Source organism: Aptenodytes patagonicus, chromosome 2 (genome assembly GCF_965638725.1).
Source record: "Aptenodytes patagonicus chromosome 2, bAptPat1.pri.cur, whole genome shotgun sequence".
Lineage (NCBI taxonomy): Eukaryota > Metazoa > Chordata > Aves > Sphenisciformes > Spheniscidae > Aptenodytes > Aptenodytes patagonicus.
This window is the reverse complement of record NC_134950.1, coordinates 102,044,002-102,070,103: the sequence shown is the minus strand read 5'-3', so window position 1 is coordinate 102,070,103 and position 26,102 is coordinate 102,044,002. Positions and strand designations below refer to the sequence as shown.

At 39.6% G+C, this 26,102-nt stretch overlaps 1 protein-coding gene across 1 annotated transcript in view; it reads right to left on the bottom strand.

Moving 5' to 3' along the window:
• Positions 1–24,730, bottom strand: part of RANBP9 (RAN binding protein 9) — a 41,347-nt gene extending 16,617 nt beyond the window's left edge. Inside the window, exons 1-4 of the mRNA XM_076330602.1 lie at positions 23,944–24,730; positions 15,487–15,598; positions 3,431–3,483; positions 1,243–1,410 (exon numbers count right to left, since the gene is read on the bottom strand). Of these exons, the coding sequence (XP_076186717.1) occupies positions 1,243–1,410; positions 3,431–3,483; positions 15,487–15,598; positions 23,944–24,415 (805 nt within the window). The 5' untranslated portion in view covers positions 24,416–24,730. The remainder of the gene's footprint in view (positions 1–1,242; positions 1,411–3,430; positions 3,484–15,486; positions 15,599–23,943) is intronic.
• Between the last annotated feature and the right edge of the window lie 1,372 nt (positions 24,731–26,102).

Genomic DNA, 26,102 nt, shown 5'->3' with positions numbered 1-26,102 from the left:
GCTATCTTCCATTTTGACATACACCCTGAAACACAGCCAAAAGAAACAACTACACAGGGCATGGTTCAAGCATCCCACTGCCATAGGTGTCAAGGTATTAAGTCCAGGTATATAGACTCATTCAATTTAGAAGAAACATTAAATCATGATAGAATAGAATCACAGAAGTGATTACTTGGAATTGACTTCTGGAGGCATCTAAGCCCTGCTCTGAGCAGGGGCAGGAAAACTCCAAAGTTAGATCTGTTTGCTCAGGGCCTGAGCAAACAAACAGGCAATCTTGTTCTGAGAGACAAGGAGAAGAATTTAAACCATGTCCTTCCCCTTACTACTTTCCAAACCTTCCTCATGTTTGGCAATGTGAGAAAATAGAGCAGCGACTTAAAGAGTCCCTATCTCAATAACCTCTTATTTCATTTCAAGCTAGCCTCTTTTCTACTGCATTTCTACCCACGACAAAAACCTTATTTCTTCTTTCTGAGCTTTATCACTTTAAACTTCCTACTCCCCTCAGCACAATTCCAAGATCTCTTCCCAAGCCCTTGCTCTCCCCTTAATGCAGGAAGTAGATTTTTTTTTTCCTTCTTTCTTTACACTCTGTATCTTTGCTTATTAAATTGCATTAAGTAACTGAATTATTATATATATTGCATCAAAAATTTTAACTCTACCCTCTCCTGACATCTTCAAACTCAAAAATTGTCTTGCAGTGTTGCATAATACTAAAATTTACCACAAGAATTTAATGGACTTAATTTTAGCACAACTTGTATAATTCATGGCTTTAGCCCAACTATGCATGACTCCAGACTGGGAATCCAAAAGACACTGTTCTCCAACATATGTTCAAAATAACACCCATCCAATGTAAGGTTTTAGTGAAGGCTAGGTGTCCCCCATACAGCACCAATGAATTTTAGCTATATCCATTCTCCTTATCTCCAGTTCTCTTATTATCTATTACCTTATAAACATCAAGTATTGTTTGTGGATTTAGTAGCAGAGTTCATAAATGCAGGTCCTGTGGAACGAGATGCTATGACAAATCCTTCCAAATTCACAAGTAATGTTAGTGCAAGTGGCACACAAGAAATTATTCTTCCCAATTCTTTAATTAATTCATAGGCCATGAGACTATCGAAAGAACTATTCAAACACTTTGCTCCTGACATGAAGAGAGCTTCAGATTTTCAACAGACTTACAGACATAATGTTATCACTAAAGACAATGTTTCTCCATACCCAAGCTGTGTCCATTCTTTGTGTAGAAGCAGGTATTATTGATAAGGTTGACACAACAACCAATGACATCACCCGTAGTAAACGTTGGGCCGTAGGGTTGTCCGGTTCCAGAGGAACAGAATGAATGTCCATCATCTCCATGGTAACCATATGAATGTTTATCCCAACCTAGAGAACAAAAGCATTTGCAATTTATTCGTTTCCTTTATTATGAAATAATGGAAAGACTATGCAAAGTTAGTATATTCTAACCAGGTTAAAAGGGTTAATTACTATGCTCAGCTTTCTGCTTTCTAAGATTTCTTATCTAACAAATCTGTTTCATTTAAAAAACCCGACAACTTCTTTTATCAAAATGGCTGAACAGGTAATTCCATTTGTAGTACATAACAGGTAACACAAATTCAGGTAACACATTTTTCTCTTTAAGTGAACACACAAAATTTAATTATTTGTGTTAATACACCAAAAATATAATCAGCTACAATGTTGAAATTTGAAAAGCTATATGCAGATCTGACATGTCCCAATAAAGCAGTGAAGATTCTCCTGTTCTCCCTTTCATCTTGCAAAACTATTGCTACCATATGTCATAATCAAATTCTTCCTGGCTAAAACTCAAACATGCATCTCTGGGGAAACATTTCTATTCCTGATTATTCTCAATGACTATTCAGCAGCAAGCAGTCTCTGTATAATAGCAGAATTTCCAGACTATAGTGTCACTAGCTTTGCTGCCCCTAAAAATTAAAGAAAAAAAAAAGGAAAAATATTATCAATACAGGCGAGAGTCACAGCCAGTAGGCAAATCATTATGTATGCAAATATGGTGCTAATTTTGCAGGTGAAGAAGCTGCAGAACCAGTTAAGAAGCTTCATATTGTTACACTACTCAAGGAAATTCACAGCAAGCAATTTCAGTCTAAGCTCTTTTAAAAATACCTGTCCACACTCTCTGCAATTCAATACTGAACAAAAACACATAGAAAAGGAGTAAACTTTCAGGCACCACAAAATCTTCCTAACAGATCTATTAAATGCCTATTCAAAATAATATAAAGCATGGCCTTCAACACAAATCGCCCAATTTCATATATATATATACACACGCGCGCGCGCATTCTGACTACAAGAATTTATACAGACAACTCAGATTATTTTTAAAGAGTAAAAGGTTGTGGGTTTCTTCTTCTTCTGTCAAGCTGCTGCTTAACAGGTTAATTTGAAAGTATTTTCCATACTTAGACCCTTAATCTGTATGATCAGTAGCTTCAGCTGGCACCACATTAAGCATCTCTCAGTAAATTAAATACCCCAAATTACTGCAGTTACATTGATTAGTAGTATCTTTGACAATTATTTGCAATGCATCCCAAATCACTCAAACTTAATGCCACCCACTAATAATTCATCACCCTTAATTGGGCTCAGTGTAACTGGGACTTGCCATGATCATAAGGATCTCTACCAGAACATTTGGGTGAAAAAGTAATAATGCAAAAGAAAGAGCATACACATACTCTAAGGTCAATTAGATTTTTATACTTGGCTAATAGTAACAATTTCAAAAAAACAATCGGTTTTTTTGGGTGGTGGTTTTTTTTTTTTAATAAAAATCTATTAAAAAACCAACATGTACACACACACAAAACTTCTTTAAATACTATACAGAGATACTGCATACAATTGTTAACAAGACAGTGTCACTGACCATGCTGGTCAATGGAACAGTCAAAATTTAAAACTATGCTACACATCCTTACTATTAAGGTTGGACAGGTAACGGTATGGAAACTGACAGTAGGAGAGCTCACTCCACGTTTGACAGTTTTTGTCATAGTAGCTCATCGTTATTGCTAGAAATTCAGTTTACAGAGCAAGGAAATCTATAGCTTCATTTTTATCAGGAAACATGAAAATTTTAAAACGTATTTGTTTGCTAAAAAGTATCTGCATAATGTTATAAATAACACTAATAGTTGAGGGGAGTAGTACAGGAGCAAACGTACAGTAAAAGCTAAACTTTTTAGCTGCAAGCTTTACATAATTCAGATAACAGATACAACACAGAGATGTCACGCTATACTCTGTTGCTTACCAGAACCTTCCCATCAAGGTCAAGCATATTTTAAAAAACTAACCAACCAAGATAAGTAACTTATCAAACATAATAAATACTGAAACATACCTGGTAGTCTGTTCATGTTCACACCCTGTGCCGAAAGCCCAATTCCCATGTAACTGTGAAAATGAAAGAACAAAAGAAATTTATCTCTTACAAAAATACATATATATGTGGGATATTGCTAAGAAACACTGTGCTCATTAATCATATACCAATTAACCTGCTGAGAGCTCATTTAATAGTGGCATAACAGCAAGGGAGCTGAAAAGGAATTCCTAGCATATATGGTTTAATACAGACAGATTCTGTCCCTGCAGAAGGTAAGAACAACTTTCTTCTCTTTTAGGCATCCTGGGTTATTGATGGAGAATACTGATATTAGCCATGAAGTTTAAAGTGTGAATGAAGAAAGCCAAAGGCCATGCCGTATTTTGAAAGTAGGGGTAAAGCTATACACATACCAATTTCATCACCTTCAACATACCTAATCATGTTTTGCAGACAATCTGGAATGAGTAATTTTACAAAATACATGCAAAACTGCATTATTTCAGCAGCAAAATGCATCCTTGTACAGCACTTACGAAAAGATCACACTAAAACATTGAAGGCCTGGATCACAGAACAGAATGCTATCTTGAGAAATTTACCAGCAATGTCACTTAGCTGTTGGCAATCTGTTGGCAAACTAAAGAGGGAAAATATTTTTACTGTACTAACCAGTAATCTTGTCTAAACAAGTTATGGCTAGGTCAATAAAGTCCAAAAGCTTTACAAAAGGTAGTTTTCATAAAGTCAGTGTCCAGTACAATTGTTAACAATTTAATAGCCAATACTGGAAAGTTGAAACAAATAATCTCCACACCCCCGAATCACACTATTTGAGGCTAGTAAAATCAATTTTGCTTCTGTTTCTTAAGCAAAAGTCATTTCATGACTAAGACAACAGGAATCCAAAAAGAAAAACTGCATAATGAAAAGCTAGGCCTTTCACCAATTCCCCCCTGCCCAAAATAAACCAACCCCCCCATCAACTAATGAAAGCATCCAAAAAATCACGTAAACCTAACATTTCCTAGTTTATCAAAACATTCCAAATCATTTTGACACTAGGTCAAATTAGTTAACACAAATTTGTCATGCAATAATGAACTGTATACAAAAATATTCAACTATGCCAATTTGAACATAGTTTAAGTCAACAACCATGACCTTTGTATTCCCATCTCATAAAATGCAATTTTTAAGCAACTATTCTACTAGGAAGCACAGGTTAATCTGCTATTTTAGATACATTTCACATAGAATGAAACTGAGCAGCAAATCTCAGAAGTCATATGCTTAATTGTTTACTCGGCTTTCTGCTTTTTCTATTGATCACTTCCAACAGTTACCTTACCTGCTTTTATGTTTGATATTTACAAAGCCGCCCTCTGATAATTTCTAATGTATGATACCATCTTCCTCTCCCTCCAACATACCAGCATGAAATGGGACCTCAGAACCATGTATAGCAGCAATTACATTTAGAGATACTGAAGAGCTGAAGTAAAGGGCAACAAACAAAAGGATTAGTCTTTGCTGCATTGCTAATTACATTACTGAGGCACCACTGCAGCAGCAGTCAACGAAACATAAATGAAAGCAACAAGTGGAAAACCTTTGATTTTGTCTTAAATAATAAAGGCAGAATTGTTATTAGCTAGGTCTGGAGTTTGATGCATGAAGGATTCTCATGTAAAGACTGAAAATCTGTTACTGTAAGGTCTCCTGTTAAGGAGAATTTATTAAAGAAAGGAAATTTATTTTTAAAAATAATTTTAGGTAACTTAAAGAACTCCACCAACTGCAAAGAGCCTTTCAACGCGAGTCATATTAAAAAACCCTTCATCCCAATCAATGTTTCATTTCAGTATTCTTATAGAAACAAGATTAAGGTTACACAAAAATGTAAAATGCTAGATAGAAAATAATCATCTAGGTAACATTTTGGTACCACCTGTTTTTTCTCCTTCAGATATCCTATCTTCTGAGCCTCCTCTTTAACTCAGTAACAATTGTAAACACGGACCCACAGTATTTAATACAGCTGGGAACAAGGATTCTTTACCCACTGGCAATGACTAGAAGGCACTAGGCACTGACGCCATCTCACTAAGACTACAGATGTTCAACAGTATATATTTTTCCCTGGGATTCACTTACAGCTACTTGGAATGTTAATACCATTTTATCAAGGAGATTTGGTATTAATAAGGCACTCAAGTAAAATTAGATTAAAACTGTTCAAATAATTAACACATTTACTACAGACATCTTTCAAAAGGAAAAAGGAATGTCTACAATTTATGGTTTGGAGGTGAGTGAAATTAGAGGCTCATCAATTAAGCGAATTTATTATTTGTTATAGTTGATGGATAGCTAATCTCATGTTCAACTAGATATAGTACACTATAAATTGAGGGGGAAACAGTACCATGACAGATAGGCTTTAGATGCTCTTAAATTCATCAACAGTAGTTGCATTTATGCCAAACCACTACATGTAACTTTTTTTGCTTTTCCTGGCACCTGTAAGCTTCATAGGCTTAAAAAGACTTTTTTGTTTGGTTTTTAAAGAAGCTTAGCCCATATTTAGGTCCAGTCATTATCTGCAAAGAGACTTGCTTCAGTGGGAGGAATTACATAAGTTGTCCTCCTGTTTCTTCCTTAAGGTTCACATATCACACATCTCAGTGGCAGAGCTATACATTTCAGTTTTCCTCCCTTAGTCCACGATAAAAATGCAGGGCAGCACAACAAGCAGACATGCTACCATCCAGGTGCAATGCAGGCCCAGACTGTTCTCAGTCAGTTCATGATGCATTTCCTGCTGTCCCGTCACATGAATGGGTTTGGTCTAGGAGATAGCCACGGACGGGAAGAACAGGTCCACTTAGACTATGTCACACCATAACAGCTGCCCTGGGGAAACAGAGGTGTCAACACCAGGAAGCAGCATGCTCACTCTGACATGTAGCACCTTCCAAAAACGGACATGACACAGAGCGGTTTGAGAGACTGGAGAGGGTGAATAATGGTGTGGTTCTGACACCGCCGCCCTCATCACTTCCCTCTGTACCTGTGGACAGTGCCTCCACCTCAGCTCCCCACCCGTAAACATCCCTGGCTGCTGTGGTGGGAGGATCACTTACCTAGGCAAACGGAAGAAAGTGGCCTGGGACCCTTTTTATTAAGAAGCCCCTCTCTCTGAGCATTTCAGTCCCACCAGTTGCTACTCATCACCTCATTAAAGCGCTCAAGTCTTACAGGAGCTCATAAAATTACAAACAGCATGTAGAACCACTCATGCAATACATGAAATCAACCCATGAGAGATTGAAATAAGAGACTATGGCTGAAAACTGATTTAAAGTGCAGCCAAATTGGTATTAAGGACCATGAAAGCAAGCGCATCTTACGTACTCGTGATTTTTCATTTCAAATTGTATTTATTCTTGTTCCAGTTCATTAAAGAAATAGGTTACCATTTCAGTGTCTCAGCACATCTTCTAGTTTACTTTTCACAACTGCAAGTCATATAGAAATTTTTAGGAATACTACAAAACTACAGAGTCTAAAATTTGCTGAAGATTCAACATTTTGCCACAAAGCAAAAGAAAAGTCAATGTAAAAAATACAGGCACTATGATAACTATTTTCTTCCACTAACACAGACTGAAAAGCCCGGGCTTCTCTGCAGTGAAATGTATAAGCAGCAGCAAGCTCACAGTAACTATTTTCTCCTCAAGTATCTTTCCAGTCGAAGAGCTGAATTCACATTTTTGCTGGAGCCTAAAGTTTCTACTTGGATGCCTGAATAGACTAAGTGTGAGAAATAAAAAACCCAGAACCAAATAGAAGGAAAAAATAGCCATAAGAGATGCTACAGAACTGGAGACTGCTAAAACATAAGGAAAAAGAAAAAAATCCAGCAGTTTATATAAAAGATACACAATTCTGATTTTTATTTGAAACTGTTCCATTAGATCTTTTAGCCATTGTATTGAAGGTGTATGGAAGATCTTTCAATATGGAAGTTGATAAAAATCAGAATTCAGGTTAATTATATCCTATCCCACCCATTCCATAAAGAGGAATACAGAATCTCAAAAACTATACCAAATCACAGGTACCTCAGAAAGCTTACTAGTGGCTAAAGATAAATTTAAGTACTAAATAACCACTTTTCTAGTTAAAAAAAACACAAACAACAAATATTCCATACTGTATTTGTAAAGAAAAGTAGAATAATTCAGCATATCTTTAAGTAACGAAAAAAACCATAATAGCCTCCCTACTACAGAGATTTCATTAGCAACCTGCTATCTGCAAGAGTCAAATTCCTTCTGACTTCCGCTGTGCCTACATGTTCTATTAAAGACAGTATAACCTGGGGAATTGCTACATCATGCTTCGAAATCCAAGCTCTTTTGGTGATGATGAAAGGAAATAATCAACCTGGTATCTTATCACCTACATGCTATACATTTAAAGAAAGCAACTTCAACCATATGGTGTTAAAACCTAAGTTATCATAATATCTGTAAGGAACCTAAGTCCAAGCACTAACAGGTGTTTACACCCATAAATAAGGCAACTGAAAACATCCTAATGTTTTGAATGCATTGACTACTAAGAAAAGTAGAATTGACACTCTGGAAAAAAAAAGGCTATACAACAGGTGCAGTTTGTTTTACTATCAAGTTTGTATCTTAGAAAAGGGTACAAGTAGAAAAAACTGCAACATCTGTAAGAATTTTAAGACTAAAGGGTCTTTGCAACTGACTTACAAGGACATAAAAAGTCTGAATAATGTTATCCTATAGTTTTCTACACTGTCTTCACTGACACTATACTATAGGGTCAGAAATACAGCATGCTAAAAAGGTATCTAAATTTAATCTTTAACATAGTTAATTCTGCATTAAAATTTTGTAGGAATATGCTAATCTAAGATTCTTATTGTCAGCACAATCACAATAAGAAATGAGCTGTTAAATTTTTCTCTATTTAAATGTTTCAAAATATGCCATAGACAGTTTGAGTCTTTCACTTCAAATTGAAAACAAGTTTAATTTTATGGAATGTTTCCAAGGAAACAGTATTTTGAACATGATAAACCCAGGTTTCAGAATAATCCAATTCTACATAGAGCGGAAAAAACAAAAAAAAGCCAGGCAGTCATCTTGCATAGTGCTTGAAACTGTTAACTCCCATAACATTTTGCATGTGATTCCTATAATGTTCCTAGAAAGATTCTCATTTACTGTTATCCCTCTCACTTTCCAAGGCTGCACAATTTCGTCTTGTGACACTTCTCCCTAAGCACTAAAGCCTTTTTGGGGACCATACTGTAAGAAAAGAATAGTTGCATAGACAATATATTATTGTAAGTCCGGGCTGCAGTAAGATTATCATCTATACACTATATTTATGCCAGTGAACCTCATAAGAAAGAAATAACTTAAAAGATTTTGCAAGAAGCAGGGACCAAGAAATTAAATATATTCTCCTGACTTTCTTTTTAAATTAGAAATCTTCATTTCTAGAAAACATCAACAAAGAAATAAAACTCTCTTGTTCCAGTTCCACGTATTTCTGACCAGTTAAACGCAAACCTCAAATAATCCTCATACACATTTAGTTGCTGTTAATTTCTGTCAAATGTCTGGTCTCGTACATTCAGGTAAAAAATGAATTACTGCTACAGTTTAAGAAAAGATACGCTTGCTGATTCATGATCCAATCTCTTCATGCAGCTGCTGCAATTCAAATGAAGACACTAATGCAAGAAAGCTACTTCAGACTTTATCAGATTCTACTATATACACAAGTACTCTGCTAATAATGCCGCAAGACATACTTATATGTAAATAGAGACTGTGTGAAGTTTGCATGTTGTTGTAACGAACTGCTGATGACATATCAAGACTATAAAAATAGGTCTTAAGACTGCACAAAGTTTTTATATTAGATTAGTAGTGTACAAAACAAATACAAATAAGACAGCAACTGACAACGTTCTGTATTTTTTTATTGGTTTACACTTTTGTTGTGAACAAGAAAATGGGTATACTGAGTGCTAAAGGAAAAGCCAACTTACTGCAACAGAAACCATTTGCAATAAAAAAAAGTATGGTTTCTGTTTAGAGAGTTACCCATAATACATGCTCTGGAAGACAACAAAGCATTTGTATTTCACAAAAATCACTCAAACACACTAAAACAGCTCAGGCTAAATCATAGGCATGGGTGTCAAGAAAACTCAAACTTAATTCTCATGGTATTTTTGTTTTGGACAGTTTTTCCTTTTTTATTTCTTCACCCACTTCATCACATACACAACACATACTACAAAACAACATACTGCCAAAACAACAGATGACTGATTGTATGGCCAGTGTTATAAACCAGCCATAATCCAAGTGTCTAAAGCCTTATTAACACTGCTTTACCAAAAAGCATACTGATTACTTCCATGAATTGCTGTAGTAACATTTTATTTTAGTGCAGAACATTTAGCAGAACTTACATATGCAATATAAAGCATGCCCATGAAGATCTGCATCAGTACAACCACACCACAGACTACAACCATGCTCACAGAAGCGTAAGCTAAATGCTATCTGCTAAAAGACTAAAGCCTTTCTGAACTTTTCATTTTTTCTTCTAGATGGCTTACCACTTCCAATTCTTGTTTTCATTCTTTTCTTTTTTAAAAAGGCACATCTTAGAGGATTTTGCATTTTAAGCATAGATCTTCCTCAGCTGTTCTAAAAGCACTAAAGACTGTCTAGAAGTAAATGGCATTACTATCATTTGCCCATTGCTAGTAATTGTATTTACAAATCAAGGAATAAGATAAAGAATGGACAGAAATTCAAGACACCAAGGATAAAAGCATTTTCCCTAAAAGTTCATTTTCCCCGGGGAAAGAAACAGACAAAAAGTCTCTCCTGGTGAAAGATTTAAAAAAATGAAAAAGCTGTATTTAAACTAAAATTAAGTGCGCATAAGGTGGTACCATGACCAAAAGTAGCATTCCCACCCTCCTGGGCCCAGATGCTCATTTCTGCCCCAAGTTCCCCTCCCTTTTGCTACCGCAGCTACTCATGAAGCAATACAAACAGCCATACTGGGGAACGAACCTGGCTGAAAACTAACTCACTTTGAGATCAACTTTTGGAGAATGAGCTACCCAATCGAGTTTACCGTGAAGTTGACACAAACAGTCAAACTGGGACAAGGGAAGTGAACTCAATGAGTGTTCAGAGACTGCCTCTTCTCATGGCCAAATCACCACAAAGTCTTCAAACTATGGTTTAGAGTAAGAATTGCAAACATTCAAAAACCATTGCCCTGACTGGAAATGAAGAGATTCATTACAAGAACCAACAAGCCTAAAACTGAAATTAATGTAGAAATGGATGATCACTCAGTAAATCATAGACACATAAGCCATTTATAACAAAATAATGGAAGGTAGTTTGTTTCTGAAAGCCAGGTAGCCAGTGGATACCCTTGAGACAGACCCTTGGAAAGTGGAACCAGAGTATGCTTATGCCCAGCATGAAATGCCAAAGAGTGCAACCCAAGGTTACAGCAAAGCTCACAGACTCTCAACTGGGAAAGACTATAGACGACTCTTCACCATTAAAGAAGGATGCCCACAGCGACAGCACAAAGCTATTGGACTTGTAGCTTACATAAACGATGACAGTATCATGTAAGTATCTTTAGTTCTGTAAAAGAGGGAAACATTAACTGGTATCTGAAATAAAATATTAACTGTGGGGCTGTAAGGCAGATGCATTACCACTCTACACAAAGCAAGAGGACCTAAATATGTAAAAGACTAGCACAACTGAATGCAGTAAAAAGCAGCATAAGAAAACTGAAATCAAGATTTGAGAGAGACTGGAAAAAGTTTCATTTGGATATACTTACCTAGCTAAGAGAATGGCCACTATGGTGGTCGTTTTTGGAAAGTGAGGAGACCGTATAGTATTGTAACAGATTTAGAGACTAAGGCTTACATCTCCAAATCACAAGAACAGGTCCATAGGACTTAGTCCAACCTTGTTCATTCCCATTCCTAGACTGCCAATGTAGTTTGCTTTAATTAAGCTCCTATTCTAGAAATTTAGATGAAACTAAAAATAGAGTTGTATGCAAAAGGCAACGCCATGCCTATCTCACTCCCTTGAGTACTGTATTAAGAAATTACAGAAGAAAAACTATGTACGTTACTTCTGGTTCTCTGATGGATCAATTACAAATGAGGGCTGCATTAAGAGCTTACAAAGGTTTAATTTTTAGCTAGAACTATGTTTAGCTTCTCCAGCTACATCAGAATTTTTGACAGTACTTGCTGCAATACTTCGCATTAACTGACACATATATGTATTTATTTTTAAATTAACTGGAGATTTCAATAGAGATGCAGACATAATTTAGTGTAGTTATACTCTCCTTCCTACCATGCTTTCTAATAATCACCTTGATACTGTTCCCCATACTTACACCCATTACTCATCTACTGTTATCATCTCTGATCGCTCACATCACTGTCCACAATGTTCACATGAAGCCAAACAAAACAAAGCAAAAGAGAGTATAAAAGGAGAATGTAAATAAATAGAGGTCCTCAGACTGCAAAAGGATACATGAAATTAAGGAAGAAAACTGAAGAAATAAAGAACAATAGAAAATATTTACAGAGCAACATGACAGCCGCTTAGCACTTTTAACAAGAATTTTAAAATATTTAAGAAAATTATTTCACATATCTGTACTGTAGCAGCACATAAAAGATCTTAGGACTCTTCGTGCCAAACACCGTACAAATACCAAGATAGTTTTTGTTTGACTGATATTTCAACCTTATTACTTTTATTAACCTTAATTCTCATTTCCCTTTTTCTCATCTGTTACCATCAGCTGCTGCATGGCCCTATCACCTCTCGTTGAGGTATCAAAAAGCAACTTCACTCTTCATCTGCTCTGCAACACCAACCTCCATACCCATTTCCTACTTCCTAGTAAGCCTGCTTTCATGCTTTCTTCAATGTGTCCATAATGCCTAGAAGTTGATCATCATGAACATTGCAAAATTAACATATTATGCACCTTCAAATTACTACTCAAGACTGTTAGCCCCCAAATGCGTAAAGAATTTAATGACCTAGGTCATTTGTGTGACAAAACCAGTGCTGTTCTTGCACACAGACAGCTACGACAAGCCATACTGGAAGCCATGCCATATCCATGCCCTATGAAGGAGCTGTGCTCCTTCAGAGGAGAAGAATAATCTTTGTGATTGCCCAGCAACTTTGAGATACGTGAGATCATATTCCAGGAGCAGTGCCATCAAGTGCTACAGTAGTACAAAAAATAAATCTCCTAGACTAGGTTTTTAGTAAAAGTTATTGATGATTTGAGGCAAGTCACACTAAGTAGAGCACACAAGCAAGAATGCTGCTAGACTTGCCCATATAACATAGTACATAGACTAAATACTTTAAGCTGAGTTTATTAAAAAAAAATAAATGTAAGTAGTAAAAGCTACTACCAAAGGGAACTCCAAATAAACACCATTAAATTATCCATTGACATTTATGAAAGTTGAAAGCGGTACTTCAGCTTGCAGATAGATATCTGACTTGCCTTGGGTAGTCGAGGATTTATGTTAAACAGTACTACAAGATACAGCTGTAGCGCTTCCACAGCTAGGCTCAGGCCTTGAGAATAGATGCTTTTGCAACAGGAAGGCATTTTAACTAATTGACCCTATGCTGGTCCTCTACAGATATGGTCTTCCTGAACTCTGTTCCCATTACCAGATGCCAAGTAAAGAAGAAAAAAAACTGGTAAAAATGTACCTGGAGCAAGCCAGGTGAAACACAACAGGCAGTGAGAAAGAACTAATAAACCCTATCAGACACAAACTGGTTTCTATAGACCTACTTATATATCTCTGCATTAAATTCCCCAGTTTACTTATTACAGAAGAATTTACTAGTTTGAATGCAGCGTAACATTGAACTGTAAGAGATTCACACTGCAGCTAGTCAAAGAACTCTTGGACCTGAAAACAGGGTCTAGAGATACACACATTACATCCAGTGAGGCTCCACATGTCGACTCCTGCTCTTTATCAGCTAAGCTAGATTTGGCTTTGGCTCTGTGCACAGTATTCCCCAGCATCCATACCATCTTATACAATGAAAAAAACTAACATCTCAGCTCATTATGCAGTTAATGTTTCATAAAGTGACACCAAAAACGGATCACAAGGCTGAAGCAAGGACAAGGCAGTATGTATTATCATTAACTGAAAAAAGTACCTCTTCATTTTTTTAAGCAATCTCAACAGGCAACTTCACAAGTCTTAGCTATGTACACCTCACAAATAACCATTTAAACGACAAAACCTTCAAACGCTTTACTCAAAGGGGTTTTCTATTTTTGTAGGATTGCCCTGAGTGGCCTACTGAATTAGAAATTACAAAAAAGCAACACAAAGAGGTCTAAGGTAAAGTGTTAGAGGAGCTATGTAAAATGACATCCACATACACGGACACTTTTTGAAATCCATCACTTCAAAAAAAGCTAGCTTCCAAACTAAGCAGGCAGAAATACATTTCAGGCAGAGACACGTGCATCACTAGCAAACCACAGTAAGAACTTCTCCTTAACTGACAGCAGCAGGGCAATTTTTAAAGAATGTTTAAGGAATTAAAAAAAAAAAAAACCACACAAAAGGTGTTCCAAAAATTGATAGCAGAACATTACTTGAAACACTAATTTCTATCATCTCCATTTAAAAATAATTAGGTCTTCACAGTGTGACAAAAGCAACTACAGACATAAGTTTTTCATAGCAAAGAAATCTCCCAGGGATAACTTTTGGGAACAGAACTGGTAACAAACTCATAAATGCCCCTACAAGGCAGCAGAAGTACTGAGAGGCTATTCTTTCAAAATATCTATACAATACTGTAAGCAAAACAAAAAAGTTTGAATACTGTTTCTGACTTACAGAAGGCTTACAAAACACTGTGAAAAATGAAAGAAAGAAACAGCAGCAAGACAGATAAAGAAAAGACAAAAGTATGAATTTCATCCAAAGAGCTACGGCATAGTTCTTTTCTCTCAACATTTGTTTTCACAACAGAACATAAGCATCTGCAACATGTTTGTACAGTACCTAGGATAAGGACATTCAAACCTGACTAGAACCTTGAAGTAGAGCCACAGTATATACTACAGCATATTGGAAAGAAGTATTGCTTATGTAGTTCTACATAGGCATAATGACATAATCAGTGTCTCAGGATTAAAACACACCCTCTACCGAAAGCAGTGAAAGATGAAAAGGAATTAAAGTGGTCCAGCAAAGATTTCCTTAGCACTTCGGGACATTCCCAGGTGAGATTCTATCTGCCTCAGTAGACTTAAAAGCATGGTATGTGAAGGCTTAAAAGCGCTTCAACAGATTCATAATTCAGATGGCTTTTGGGAAGCAACAGCTGCACTCACTCATCAACTCTTGTTCTTTCCATAGGGTGACAAATTCCCAGGCACCTATTCAGAACATTCCCCTTTATTCTTACTACTGTTCACCAACAAGCAGCCTTAAGAATAACTTTCCGTTTTAAAATTCATACGACATCCGTGAAAAGACTGCACTGAGGAGGTAAGCTGGTCTGCTGCACAACCTAAAAACTTCCTAAAAATTACGTGAAAGTCTGTAAAGCCGTATAGTCAAAAAACACCACCTTTAAAGGCAAGAGCAGGGTCAAACTATGATCATTCAAACCCTAACTTTGTCAAAAGAAAATGAGAATATGCTGTTATGGTATTTATTGTATACACTGATTTGTGGACAATAAATACCACAATCAACTCCCTTAAAACAACCAAATATCACAGTGCAACTTCTCATGGATAAGGAATTAAGCTATAAAAAAAGTGGTAAAATATGAAAATAAGTTTCGATACCAAAGACATCTACTGACTGAAAGAAAGATGATGTGAAACAGTAATAATTAATTAATAACGCACTCAATGCTTACCCATCTCTTCCCTTACTGACAATTTTAACTTCGAAATAGTATATGCCACAGGCTGCAGGTATAGGATGTGTAGCTCGAACAGAAGCAGCATCTTTTGGAGTTTTTCCATGACCTGAAAAACAATTGCATTCAAAACACAACAAAAATATATTTTAGATAATTGCAGAAGACATACCAACTACTCAAAACAGAAGGCTTATGTAATAAACAATATACAATATTCTAATCAGCCTTATTTTTATGCTAGAATGTTTTCTTCCAACATTAAGTTTTCATTGTAGGCACCTGCATTGCAACTAAGCATGCTATGAGAAGTTCTGGATATACTACTCTAAAAGGTTCTACAATTATTTGAAGGGAAACTAGAAAAAAGTTTCATCACAGTAAGTAACATAATTGACAAAAGCCCACCTGGGTTTGAAAGAACTGTATGATTTCTCAAATGCACAGGGCTTACTCATTTTTATAGACACAATGATACAACAGAGTTTAATCTAATGCTTAGTGCTTCTGAATCTTCAAGTTATTTAAGATATTTTAATTCTAATGCCCTTCAGAAGAAACATCAGTCATTACATAGAACGTACCATTTCCATGTTCTGAATGTTATTTCAGGACAGCATTAAGCGTTAACAGCCTGCAACTGACCTAATGCAACTCCTACTCCTTTTTCTTACAAGGCTCATTATGTATCAGCTCTGCCACAAGAAGAATGCCCAATGCCAGCTCTTGTCTACCCTAGGGATCTTCAACCTAAACCCGCAAGCCACTTGCACTCCACTAAGACTAACTCTTCTGAATGCGTCACCCTCTTCACAGCCCTTTGTTCCAAAGGCAACTTGGAAGCAGGCTTTTGGCCAGATGACTTGTTTTAGCAGCAACCTGTTCAGGCAAGCTCAGTCTCTCCCAAGCACACCCAAATCCCTCAATTATTGTGTGAAAGTCATACACGCGGTCACAGGACATAGTTCAGAAAAATTTAAAAAAGAGAGCAAGGTAGAAAGTATACTGGATCCTGGCAAGAGGTAGTTAATAAGTTGGCAACCAGGAACAGATTGTCATTGCCTTAAGAATAATTCACGCAGATCCCATGCCCACTCTCCGTGTGGATCTGAGGAATGATGAAAAGAGATGACTGTTTTGAGTGTGCTGTACGAATCACTTGGACTGCAGCACTCCAGCTGTCATCTCCAGTCCAGACAGGGAGGCCTACTGCACCTGCATAGCAATTGATCTGCATATGCCAAAAAAAAATTACACTCCTTCCAGTGGCATTAACACTGGAATTATTGCTCAGGCACACATTAATCATGTCTCATGTGCAGCAAGTCCGGTCACACAGCAAGGAAGAAACTGCAGGAAAATGACAGCATAGCCAGCCAGAAAGATCAGGTACAGCTGACCTACACTACTGAATCTCTATCCACAGAGCCCTCTAGTGTAAGTGTTGATAAAAGAGTAAATGCTTACCTGTCTGCAGAGCTAGCATCAACCATCTCTTACCAAATGGCATATATTCAGCCAAGGAGAACTCTCCATTCCACCATGGCCGCATTTGCATCCAAAACTTCGCTAGCACAGCACGAATTCTTCACTCACTGAGATTAGGTTTAACCTACAAAGTTTTTCTGATGTAACTAGCTCACCTCAGTGTGTTACTACCTTAAGGCAACTAGCCAATTATCGTACTTTCCTGGGTGCAAATGCATTGCTCACTTCAATATGTCATTACTAAACATTTTATATAAAGATCCTTCAATCACCTCACAGGTTTTACAATATTAAGCTTATTACCTACCTTCTGCATGTTGTTTTCAGAAGTCTCAAATGAGGAAAAAACCCAGTAATTTACTCCTCCATACACAAGATAGCATGCATGTTTTATTGTTCATCACCTTAAGTTACTTCCTCAGGCTGTGTCAACCAAAGTAATAACCAAGTACATAATCTTAGAGCTTCCATAGGTTTGCTTGGTTTTCAAGTGCTGGTAGCTCACTATTTAGCTACTATAAATTAGATTATCATTCCTAAGTATGCAGAAATCCTTCAGCTAAAAGGCACCCAAAACTTTATGGGCAGAACGTTAAACTCCTGAGAGATCCCTTAAATTCAGATAGCTCTGATTAAATGATGCATTAGTTTGGGGGGTGGGGGTGGGGGGCAGGCAGGGAGGAAAGATACTTTATTTTGAAATGTCCTTAGGTTTTTGCTTTAAAATAGACTGCAAATAAGTTCCCTTGGTTACTCTATGCACTTGACAATCTGTGTAGTTTCAGTCTGAGTCAGTCTCCTTATTTGGGCAAGTCTTCCACACAGAAGACTACAGTAGTAGGAACCAGCCAAATATTATTGAAAATGTACATCTATTACCCAGCAGACTTTGTTTTGTGAAATCACAATCTAAGTGTTTGGAAATAACACCATCTTAAGGTACTCTTAGCACCTCTTCCTGAAACTAGTCCCCTTCTCCCTGCCACCCCCCCGCCCCGCCCCCATTCCAGGCAACTATTTGCAAGGACATACCATGAACCAGATTGATTAGCTGTTGGGGCTTTAAGAAACCTACCAGATTTTTTTAAGCAGCAGATCAATTCCCTGATTCAGTTCACAACACAGCCACACACAGCTGTCACACTGCAAATAAGAGGTCGACACAGGGGCAGAAGTAACAGGATACCTTACCAGTATTGCCAAACACTTCATGTGGTGAAGCAACATGCTTGGGGAAGTCAGTGCCCAAAACTACTTTCATCCCATTAAAACAGAAGACACCCTAAATTTAGAACAGCTGTCCTTTTAATATAATCTCCTATGAATCCCATTTTACTACTCAAGTATGCTGCTTTTATTTGTAGTTACATACAGTTATTATTTCTAACAGCAAATTCAACAGCATCACAAATACGCCAAATACCTCTACATTGTCTCAACATGCTAGTTCAGACTTTCAGTGCTACCCAAGCTACGTTGGATTACGTGAGAAGTCAAGAGATTCTTGTTTTAAAGCTGTCTGATAACTAGTAAGAGGCTCTTCACAGAGCAGGTAGTTGAACTGCAAAATTTCTCACCAAAGGATAGTATAGATGCTAGTGTTTAAGTGGATGCTGGGCAAGCTTCTAGAACAGAAATTAACTGAGAAACTGCCTTCAGCTCAGGATGTCCTTCATCTTAAAATGGCTGAAAACTGAGAGGGGAAAACACAGATACAGCATATATGCTCAATATGGTTTTAGATTTTTCCGTAGGCACTCACTTATGGCCACTGTCACTGATGGGACACCAAGCTGAGTGGCCTATTAGCTTGACATTATATACTGCTGCCATGTTCTTTGGTAACCTGAATCTCCTTGCTTGTGAATAAAAAGGAACTTTGACACCCAACTCTGAACTTCTGAATCGGAGGTTCCAAACGTCTTAAGTAGGTCACATGAACACTGCCCTATGTTCCCTAAAACAGACCTCTTTCACAGTCGCAAGCTATAGTTGAAGTATTTAAAAGAATACTTTTAAAGTATGCATTATTTAACACTAAAAATTAATCATTTTCAGCATTAAAAAGAGAATTCTGCAAACAGATGCATTGGGGCAGAGAAGGGAAAACAGGTGTACAAAGCTTGAACTTTACACTGTAAACCAGATCATAGGTAAGTTCAATTACCAGAATTGTTTTTGACTGGGCTTTCATTAAAAGTGTTTAACAACCATGAGTTGACCATGCTTAAGGAGTAAAGCTTTATTTTATTTTTTAAGCATTCACACTGATGATTTTTACTAAAAGTAGTATCATCAGTCCTTTAGCAAAATTAAACTGAAATTAATCTAAATTTAAATTCCATCTACTTGAAAAAAGCCAATTCAGATAAAACCATATTTGGAGAAGCCATTTCAGCTTTCAAAAATATAATCTTTAAACCTAAATCTAAGTGTGTAATGCATAGGCACCCAAATAGTCCAAAAGAAGTCTACAGGAGTGTCTAGACAAAAGTAAGCGTGTTTATACAGTTTAAATCCTTAAATGAAGTTTACATAAGCTGAACTGCAGTTATTTCCAACAGGTGGTTCAATGACTTGCTCACACTGCCAAAAATAAAATAATCAAGGCCTAATCTTCTGTTGAATTCATTAGGAAAGTTTCACTGAGACAAGAAAAAGAGACGTGCGCAAATTACTGATTTTACTTCAACTTTTTCCCCGGTTTAAAAAAGCAAGACATCTTAGAGCTACAAAGTGTCCAAAACAGGCATACTGAACTGTACTGAATGTACTTCAAGTGTTTTCTGCCAGAAAAATTGACACCATCCTTGTATCACTGAATGATAACACAGAACTATTACTATAGAATCCTCTTCTGTTTGTTACAGAAATTGGGATGCATAGTTTGCACTGAAAAATAAAACAGATTTTTTTTTTTTTATTATTTTTTTTTTTTTTTTTAGTTTGGCACTAGAGACAGTTCAAAGGCAACTGCATTGTAAATAAATGTCTGGCTAAGATTTCCTGGCCTGTGATACATTAGAAAAAGTTCACGCAATGGCAGCTTACTCAAAATTGCATAACTTTCCTCAGCTTTTTTTGGATAATCGTCACAAGACTAACTTAAGTGAAGTTACTATAGGATCTTCCATGATTTTAACACTAATGATTTAGTCTGTTTACCTAATTCTGTATATAGTTTCTTTCATGGTTATAATCTGTGTTGAGTCTGTATTTTTATCTCCTTATACTACATGGCATAGACTATTACCTGCTGGGAACCGAACTTGTCTGTCTAGCGGAACATTCATATTACATACAGCATTTATGAAATCCCTCTTTTTCAACAAGATCCATGTGTTAATTCTTAGTATTTTAGAAATACGTAGGAATATTTTTAATAGCTACATATTTTGTGCGGTAACTGCTTTACATGTAGCATACACTTGTCTGAAGCCTCATTCTTTCTTTACCCCTTACCTACAGCTCAGAGCTGTTAATATTACAGTTAAGTGAAATGACAAATTTTTTTCTGATACTGTTTTTCATGTCTCCCTTACGTAGACATAGCATGAACAACAGTCACTAGGACAGCGTTAGCCTTCTATCAGCTTGCACAGCTAACTGGCAGCAACACAGAAATGTATGTCTGTCCATCTAAAAAACAAAAATACCCTTGGGTATAGTCTTTAATATATTACAGTATCACTGATGCCAACGTATATGTATTTCCTATCCAGATTTTGACAAAGCTTCCTAATCAAGAGTCAGAATTTGTAGAAGTATAACAGAATAGCTCACTGCGGAAAGAAATTAGCCTGTTCTGGTAAACAACAAAGCAGTCAATGCATATTCCCTTCAACCACCTCCCCATGTATATTTTCTTTTTTTTAAGTAACACTATGATTCTGAAAGATAACACAAAAAAGCACTAACCCTCAGGTTTTGCTGATCCCCAACAAAATTTAAAGAGCTGTTATCCCGATGCTAGACTGTACTCCTTTCTTTAACCTCCACCGCTTGCTCAATGCCTGGTTTTGTGACAGTTTTGATTTTTAAGCACTCTCTAGGATGCTTGCAAAAAGCTTCAGGTCCAGAAATGCAGTACACAAAGCATCACAGTTGCAATGGGTAGAAAGAGACATCTACTGCAGCTCATGTTTCCATACAAGTTGTCCACTGGTATGCAAGAAAATGAAAGGAATCTTCAAAATTACATAGCGAGGACCATCATTCCTCTCACAAACCAATGAAACAAAAACATCGCTGCTCACAATACATCAGCACATTAAAATTATGATGCTAGTTACATGAAAAAATGACTTTGAAAGCTGTTGCTCTGATTGTTCCCCCCCACCCATTTTTTCCCAGAGGCAAGTATCCCCAACACATCCAGGATGGAAGGAAAGCACTTTCTGCCTCCTATCAGTCACAGACAGGAGGAAATTACTCCAGAAAAACAGTTCTATAGCCAGAAATCTACAGAGGCAGCAGAGAAAGCTTAAGTGTACAAGGTACCTATACTACAGTAAGATAAAATAGTAAGAATTGCTTTAGATTACTGGCTTCTTTGGATAGATCTGTCTTCTCTCCCTCCCCTGAATATTTTGGTCAAGAATACAACAGATCTTTATCCATGCTCAATGTGCGATTCAAATTTCCTTTCAACAAAAATGTCTACCGTTCTTCCACAACTACTTAGATAACTTCAGAAGCACTGAAAGTGCCAATATTCCACAAACAGATACTTTGAATGCTTTATTTTGAGATCTCTACTTGCAACTGATCTGTAGAAACAACATTTCACAGCGCTAAGCATATTCTTACTTGCTATCTGCCCTTATTCTCCTCACTGAACCTCCTCATTTTCTTCCCTTTTATTGTATTCTTAGAGCTGAAGGATCCAGAGGGAGAAAAGGCAGCAGACGTTTTAGTGTTTTTTTTCCCCAGTTCTCAGGTAGAAATGCCCTGATACCATTCGCTGCTTAGCCCAGTTAGCAACTCCAGGTGCCAGGCTAGTAACATATCCATGGGGCTGCCCTAACAGCCACCTTCATTAAAGTACCAGGAAGAAAAGATGGGCCACTTAAGAAGCCATTCACTCCCCTTTGCAGTTAGGAGAAAGAAAAGTGTATACCTGTTATATCGGCACTTCTACCTTTTCACAGTCCTCTGAGCTAACCTAGGAACTCTTCAACCTTCATCACTTACTATTATTTAAGAGCTAGAGTAAAGGTATTTTATTATTATAACTTACCAACTGTGCTCTACGACTTCCGGTAGAGTATCCACAGTATTTCCTATGTTACCTATACTTCAGAAACACGCTGGGCCTCTTGTAATTTCTTTGAGGTAATGAATTTCTTTTTTTAACACTAAGGCAAAGGAGAGAAGTGAGGAAAACCAGGGATAGCACAAAGAAAGCTTGAAAATATACTTCTACAATTACAATGACAGACCAGAGAGGTTCCATCTCTAAATCCTAGTTCATGAGCAAAAAGAGTTGGTCAAAGCAAAACAAACCAGCAGAACTTGAGGGCCATAAAGCTATGATCACCTTGTAAGAAAGAAAAAAAAAAGCAACCCGCTGCCACTAAGCACCAGAAAATACAAAATGTTTCTAAAAATACAAGGTCATAAAACACTGAACAAAAGCCAGGAAATTCAGAGTTGAGTATTGAATAACATGTCCTTAAATTACTCAGTGCCTCCCAGAAACCTGCTCTATCGTCATCAACCTCCTTTATCATCTCTGTATGGTGCATTAAACTTAGCATTTTTAACAGAGCGTTTTGTATGTAATAATAAAGCCTCTCTATTAAAAAAAAAAAGTCTCTGAGAGTACATTTAATCCTTTCATGGCAGCCAAATGCTGCCATGTGTTTGTGTTGCTGTTTTCCTCCTCTGATTAAACAGTAACATGTTTATCGAGATTTCACTTGAGTTTCTCCACTGTAAACTCTGAGAAAGGCTGCAAGGTTGTTTTTTTCCCCCTCGCATTACGTTCATTTGAATACAGACTGACAAAAGACCCAGTTCTTCACAGCCAACTCAGAAACGGTTTTGAATCCACAACACTTCTACTTTAGGACTTGGGCCTAGAACACCAGATGTGTCTGTGTTTTTTCAGGTCAGAGTGTACGCTTATGTTTCCAGGCTTTATGACATTTCATAACAATCAACACAAGTTTTTCTTCTGTTGCCTCTTGCCGATTTATACAAACGCATACTCCGATTTTTACCTTTTCTTTGAAAATCGGTAACTTTAACTATGAAACGTCTAGGCAGAAAGTTATAAAGTCGCCTTTATTAATATAAGTCCTATTGTCATTCCTTCCCTCAAATCACTCTGTAGTCTGCACAACAGTTAGGCAGACTACTACCAGTGACTTTAATTCCATTTTTCACAGTTTAAAAATAAACCGTGTTCTTCTCTGTGCTTTCCCCTCCCGTCATTTCCGTGTTTAATAGCTTAACGCTTGCTGCTCCTAACTCCATTTAACCCTTGCTCTTCTCGAAAGAAAAAAAAAAGCCACTTTTCTCGCTCATTACCATAAACAGGACACGTCACGCCGATTCTCCTTTATCCTCCTGCCTCAGACCCAAGCCTTCTGGTGATACCTGAATCCACGGAGGAAGTCTCAGAGTTTACATAATGCCCACTCCAGAGGCATAAGGAGGCGGGGGCGGCCCCTTGCCCCCCCCCTCCCGCACCGCGAAAGAAACGGGGGGAGGGGAAAGGAGAGAAAATAAAGCTGAAATAAGGAAAAACAAGACCCTTCTCTCCACGCTGCGGGCAGTTTAGGGGATCAGAAAACATAGAAGGAGAAGAAAGAGGGAGAGGAGCGTGTGTTATTTCCTGTTATTGTTACTCCTGTGCCCACTGCCCGGCGGAGGGGTCAGGCCGCTGCTCCCCGGCCCAGAGAGGGCCCCCGCGCTCCGCCGGGGCAGGGGGGGGTCGCGGCGGCCCGGGCCGGCCCTCACCTTTGTAGTGTACCCGCAGGTTGTTCTGAGAGAGGCCGATGTAACTGAATTTGTCCTTCGGGCTCCAGGAGCGGGGCAACGGCGTCTCCTGCTCGTCCACGGCCGGGTAGAGCCTCTTCAGCCGCCGCTTCAGCTCCTTCTCCTGCTCGTTCAGGGCCGGGTCGCCGTGCGGGAACGGCGCCGGGGCGCTGGTGCCGCCGCTGCTGCTGCTGCTGCTGCTCCCCGCCGACAGGCCCAGCGCCGCGCCGGTACCGCCGCCCCCCGTCGCCGCGGGCCCGCTGCCGCCGGCGGCGGGTGGCGGCGGTGCAGCGGTGGCCGGCGGCGGCGGCGGCGGGTGGAGCAGAAGCGCGGCGGCCGGTGCGGGGCCGGGGTTGGCGACGGCGGCAGAGGGGATCCCCGGCGCCGGCGGGGGAGCGGCGGCCGCCAAGGGGAGCTGCGGCGGCGGCGGCTGTTGTTGCTGTTGCCCGGACATCCTGGCTCCGGCCTCCTCCTCCGCCGCCACCTCCCGCGGTCGCGACTGTCACCGGACGGGCCCGGGGCCGAGCGACGGGCAGGCCCGGGCGCTGAGGAGCGAGGCGGCCGCCGGCGGGTCTGGCCGGCGGGTCGCCCCCAACCGGAGCGTCTCGGAAGGGGGCGGGGTGGGGGGCGATGACGACGGCGGCGGCCCGCGGGGCTGCCCGATGGGAGCGGGGGGGGCGTCGCGGGGTGCGGCGGAGCCGAGCCGGGCCGGGCCGAGGGAGCCGCGGGCGGAGGGAGCGAGTGAGGCGGAGAGAGAGAGCAGCGGCGCCGGGCGGAAGCGAGGCGGGCGGAGAGCGCGCGCCAGGCGCCGCGGCAGGGCTGGCTCCCCCCCTCCCGTCTCGCGCGCGCGCGCGCGCTCTGTCCAGCCCCGGCGCGAGGCGCCGCCGTGCGTCCCCGAGTCAGCTGAGCCCGGGTCCCTGCCCCGCCCGCCCCCTCCTCCCGCGCTCGCGACGGCGCGAGGGCGGGGAGAAGGGGCGGAGCCTCCGCCCCTCGGCGGGCGCGAGGCTGGGCGGTTGGGCGGGGGGCGCGCGCCGAGGCGCGAGGGCGGTGGCGGGTAGGCGGTGCAGCGCAGAGGGGAGGGGGGCAGGCGTCGCGGCGGCAGCTTGTGCCGCCATCGGTGATGACGGGTGGCGAAAACAGATGGCGACAGGCCGGTCTCGCGCCTGGGGTGGCTGGGAGGCTGCCTCCTGTCAGGCCCGGCCCGTCTCTGCCGCCCGCCCTCGCGTCCGGGCCCGCGGGCCGCGCTAGGGGACGGGGGCAAGGAGAAGTGCCACCGAGAACGGGGCAGGGCGGCCCGCGGGAGACGGGAAAGCTTGGGAATGCCTCGGCTGAGGAGGACAGGAGGAGCAGAACAGTGTTCCTGGAGGGGGGGGTCGGGGTTTTTTTTCCTCCTTTGGTTTGTGCTTTGAGGGATATTTTTGCTTATACTTAATGGCATTGATTAATAAGCACTTGCCTGCCCTGATATTTTCACATGGCAGCAATGAAAGAAACATCTACTGACAGACAAGCACGACTTTGAAAACATCAGAAGAGGGAGGGGGATTTTACAGGCAAGTCTAGAACCTGAAACGTTGGGCACTTCACAAACCATTTCCAGCTGCCAGCGTGTTGGAGAACAAGTACAGAAGCAGGAAATAGAGGATGTTAATTATGCTTCACCTGTGTGAAATGGCTGGTGAGGTAATGCAGGTGTGACACTCACAAAGGCTTGTAAGAAGCTAAACATTCCTCACCTATAGTCACCAAACTATCCTGTCACACGAGAGTGGTCCATGATGTCTAGTAGCATCTACGGCTGGACAAAATGCAATTACCTAAAAATACCCTATCAAAAGGAGCTGCAAACTATACAAGAGTAGAAATGCCTAGGATGGATGCCAAAACACATGCTGAATCATGCCCGAGGGTCAATTACCCTGGCACTGGTATGCTATCTCCCACTGGATCTAAGTTTGCTTTCTAATATCTAGAGGTTGTTTTAAACCATGAAGCTTACTAGTTTAGAGCTAAATTAAAGAAAATATACAGTATTTAGCTAACATAAATTTCAGGGGATATATTTGTTATGTTCATAAGTGCAGATGTGTCAACTCTTTTGAATTTCAATAAATTTTTCACCATAGCTACTTCCTGAGTCG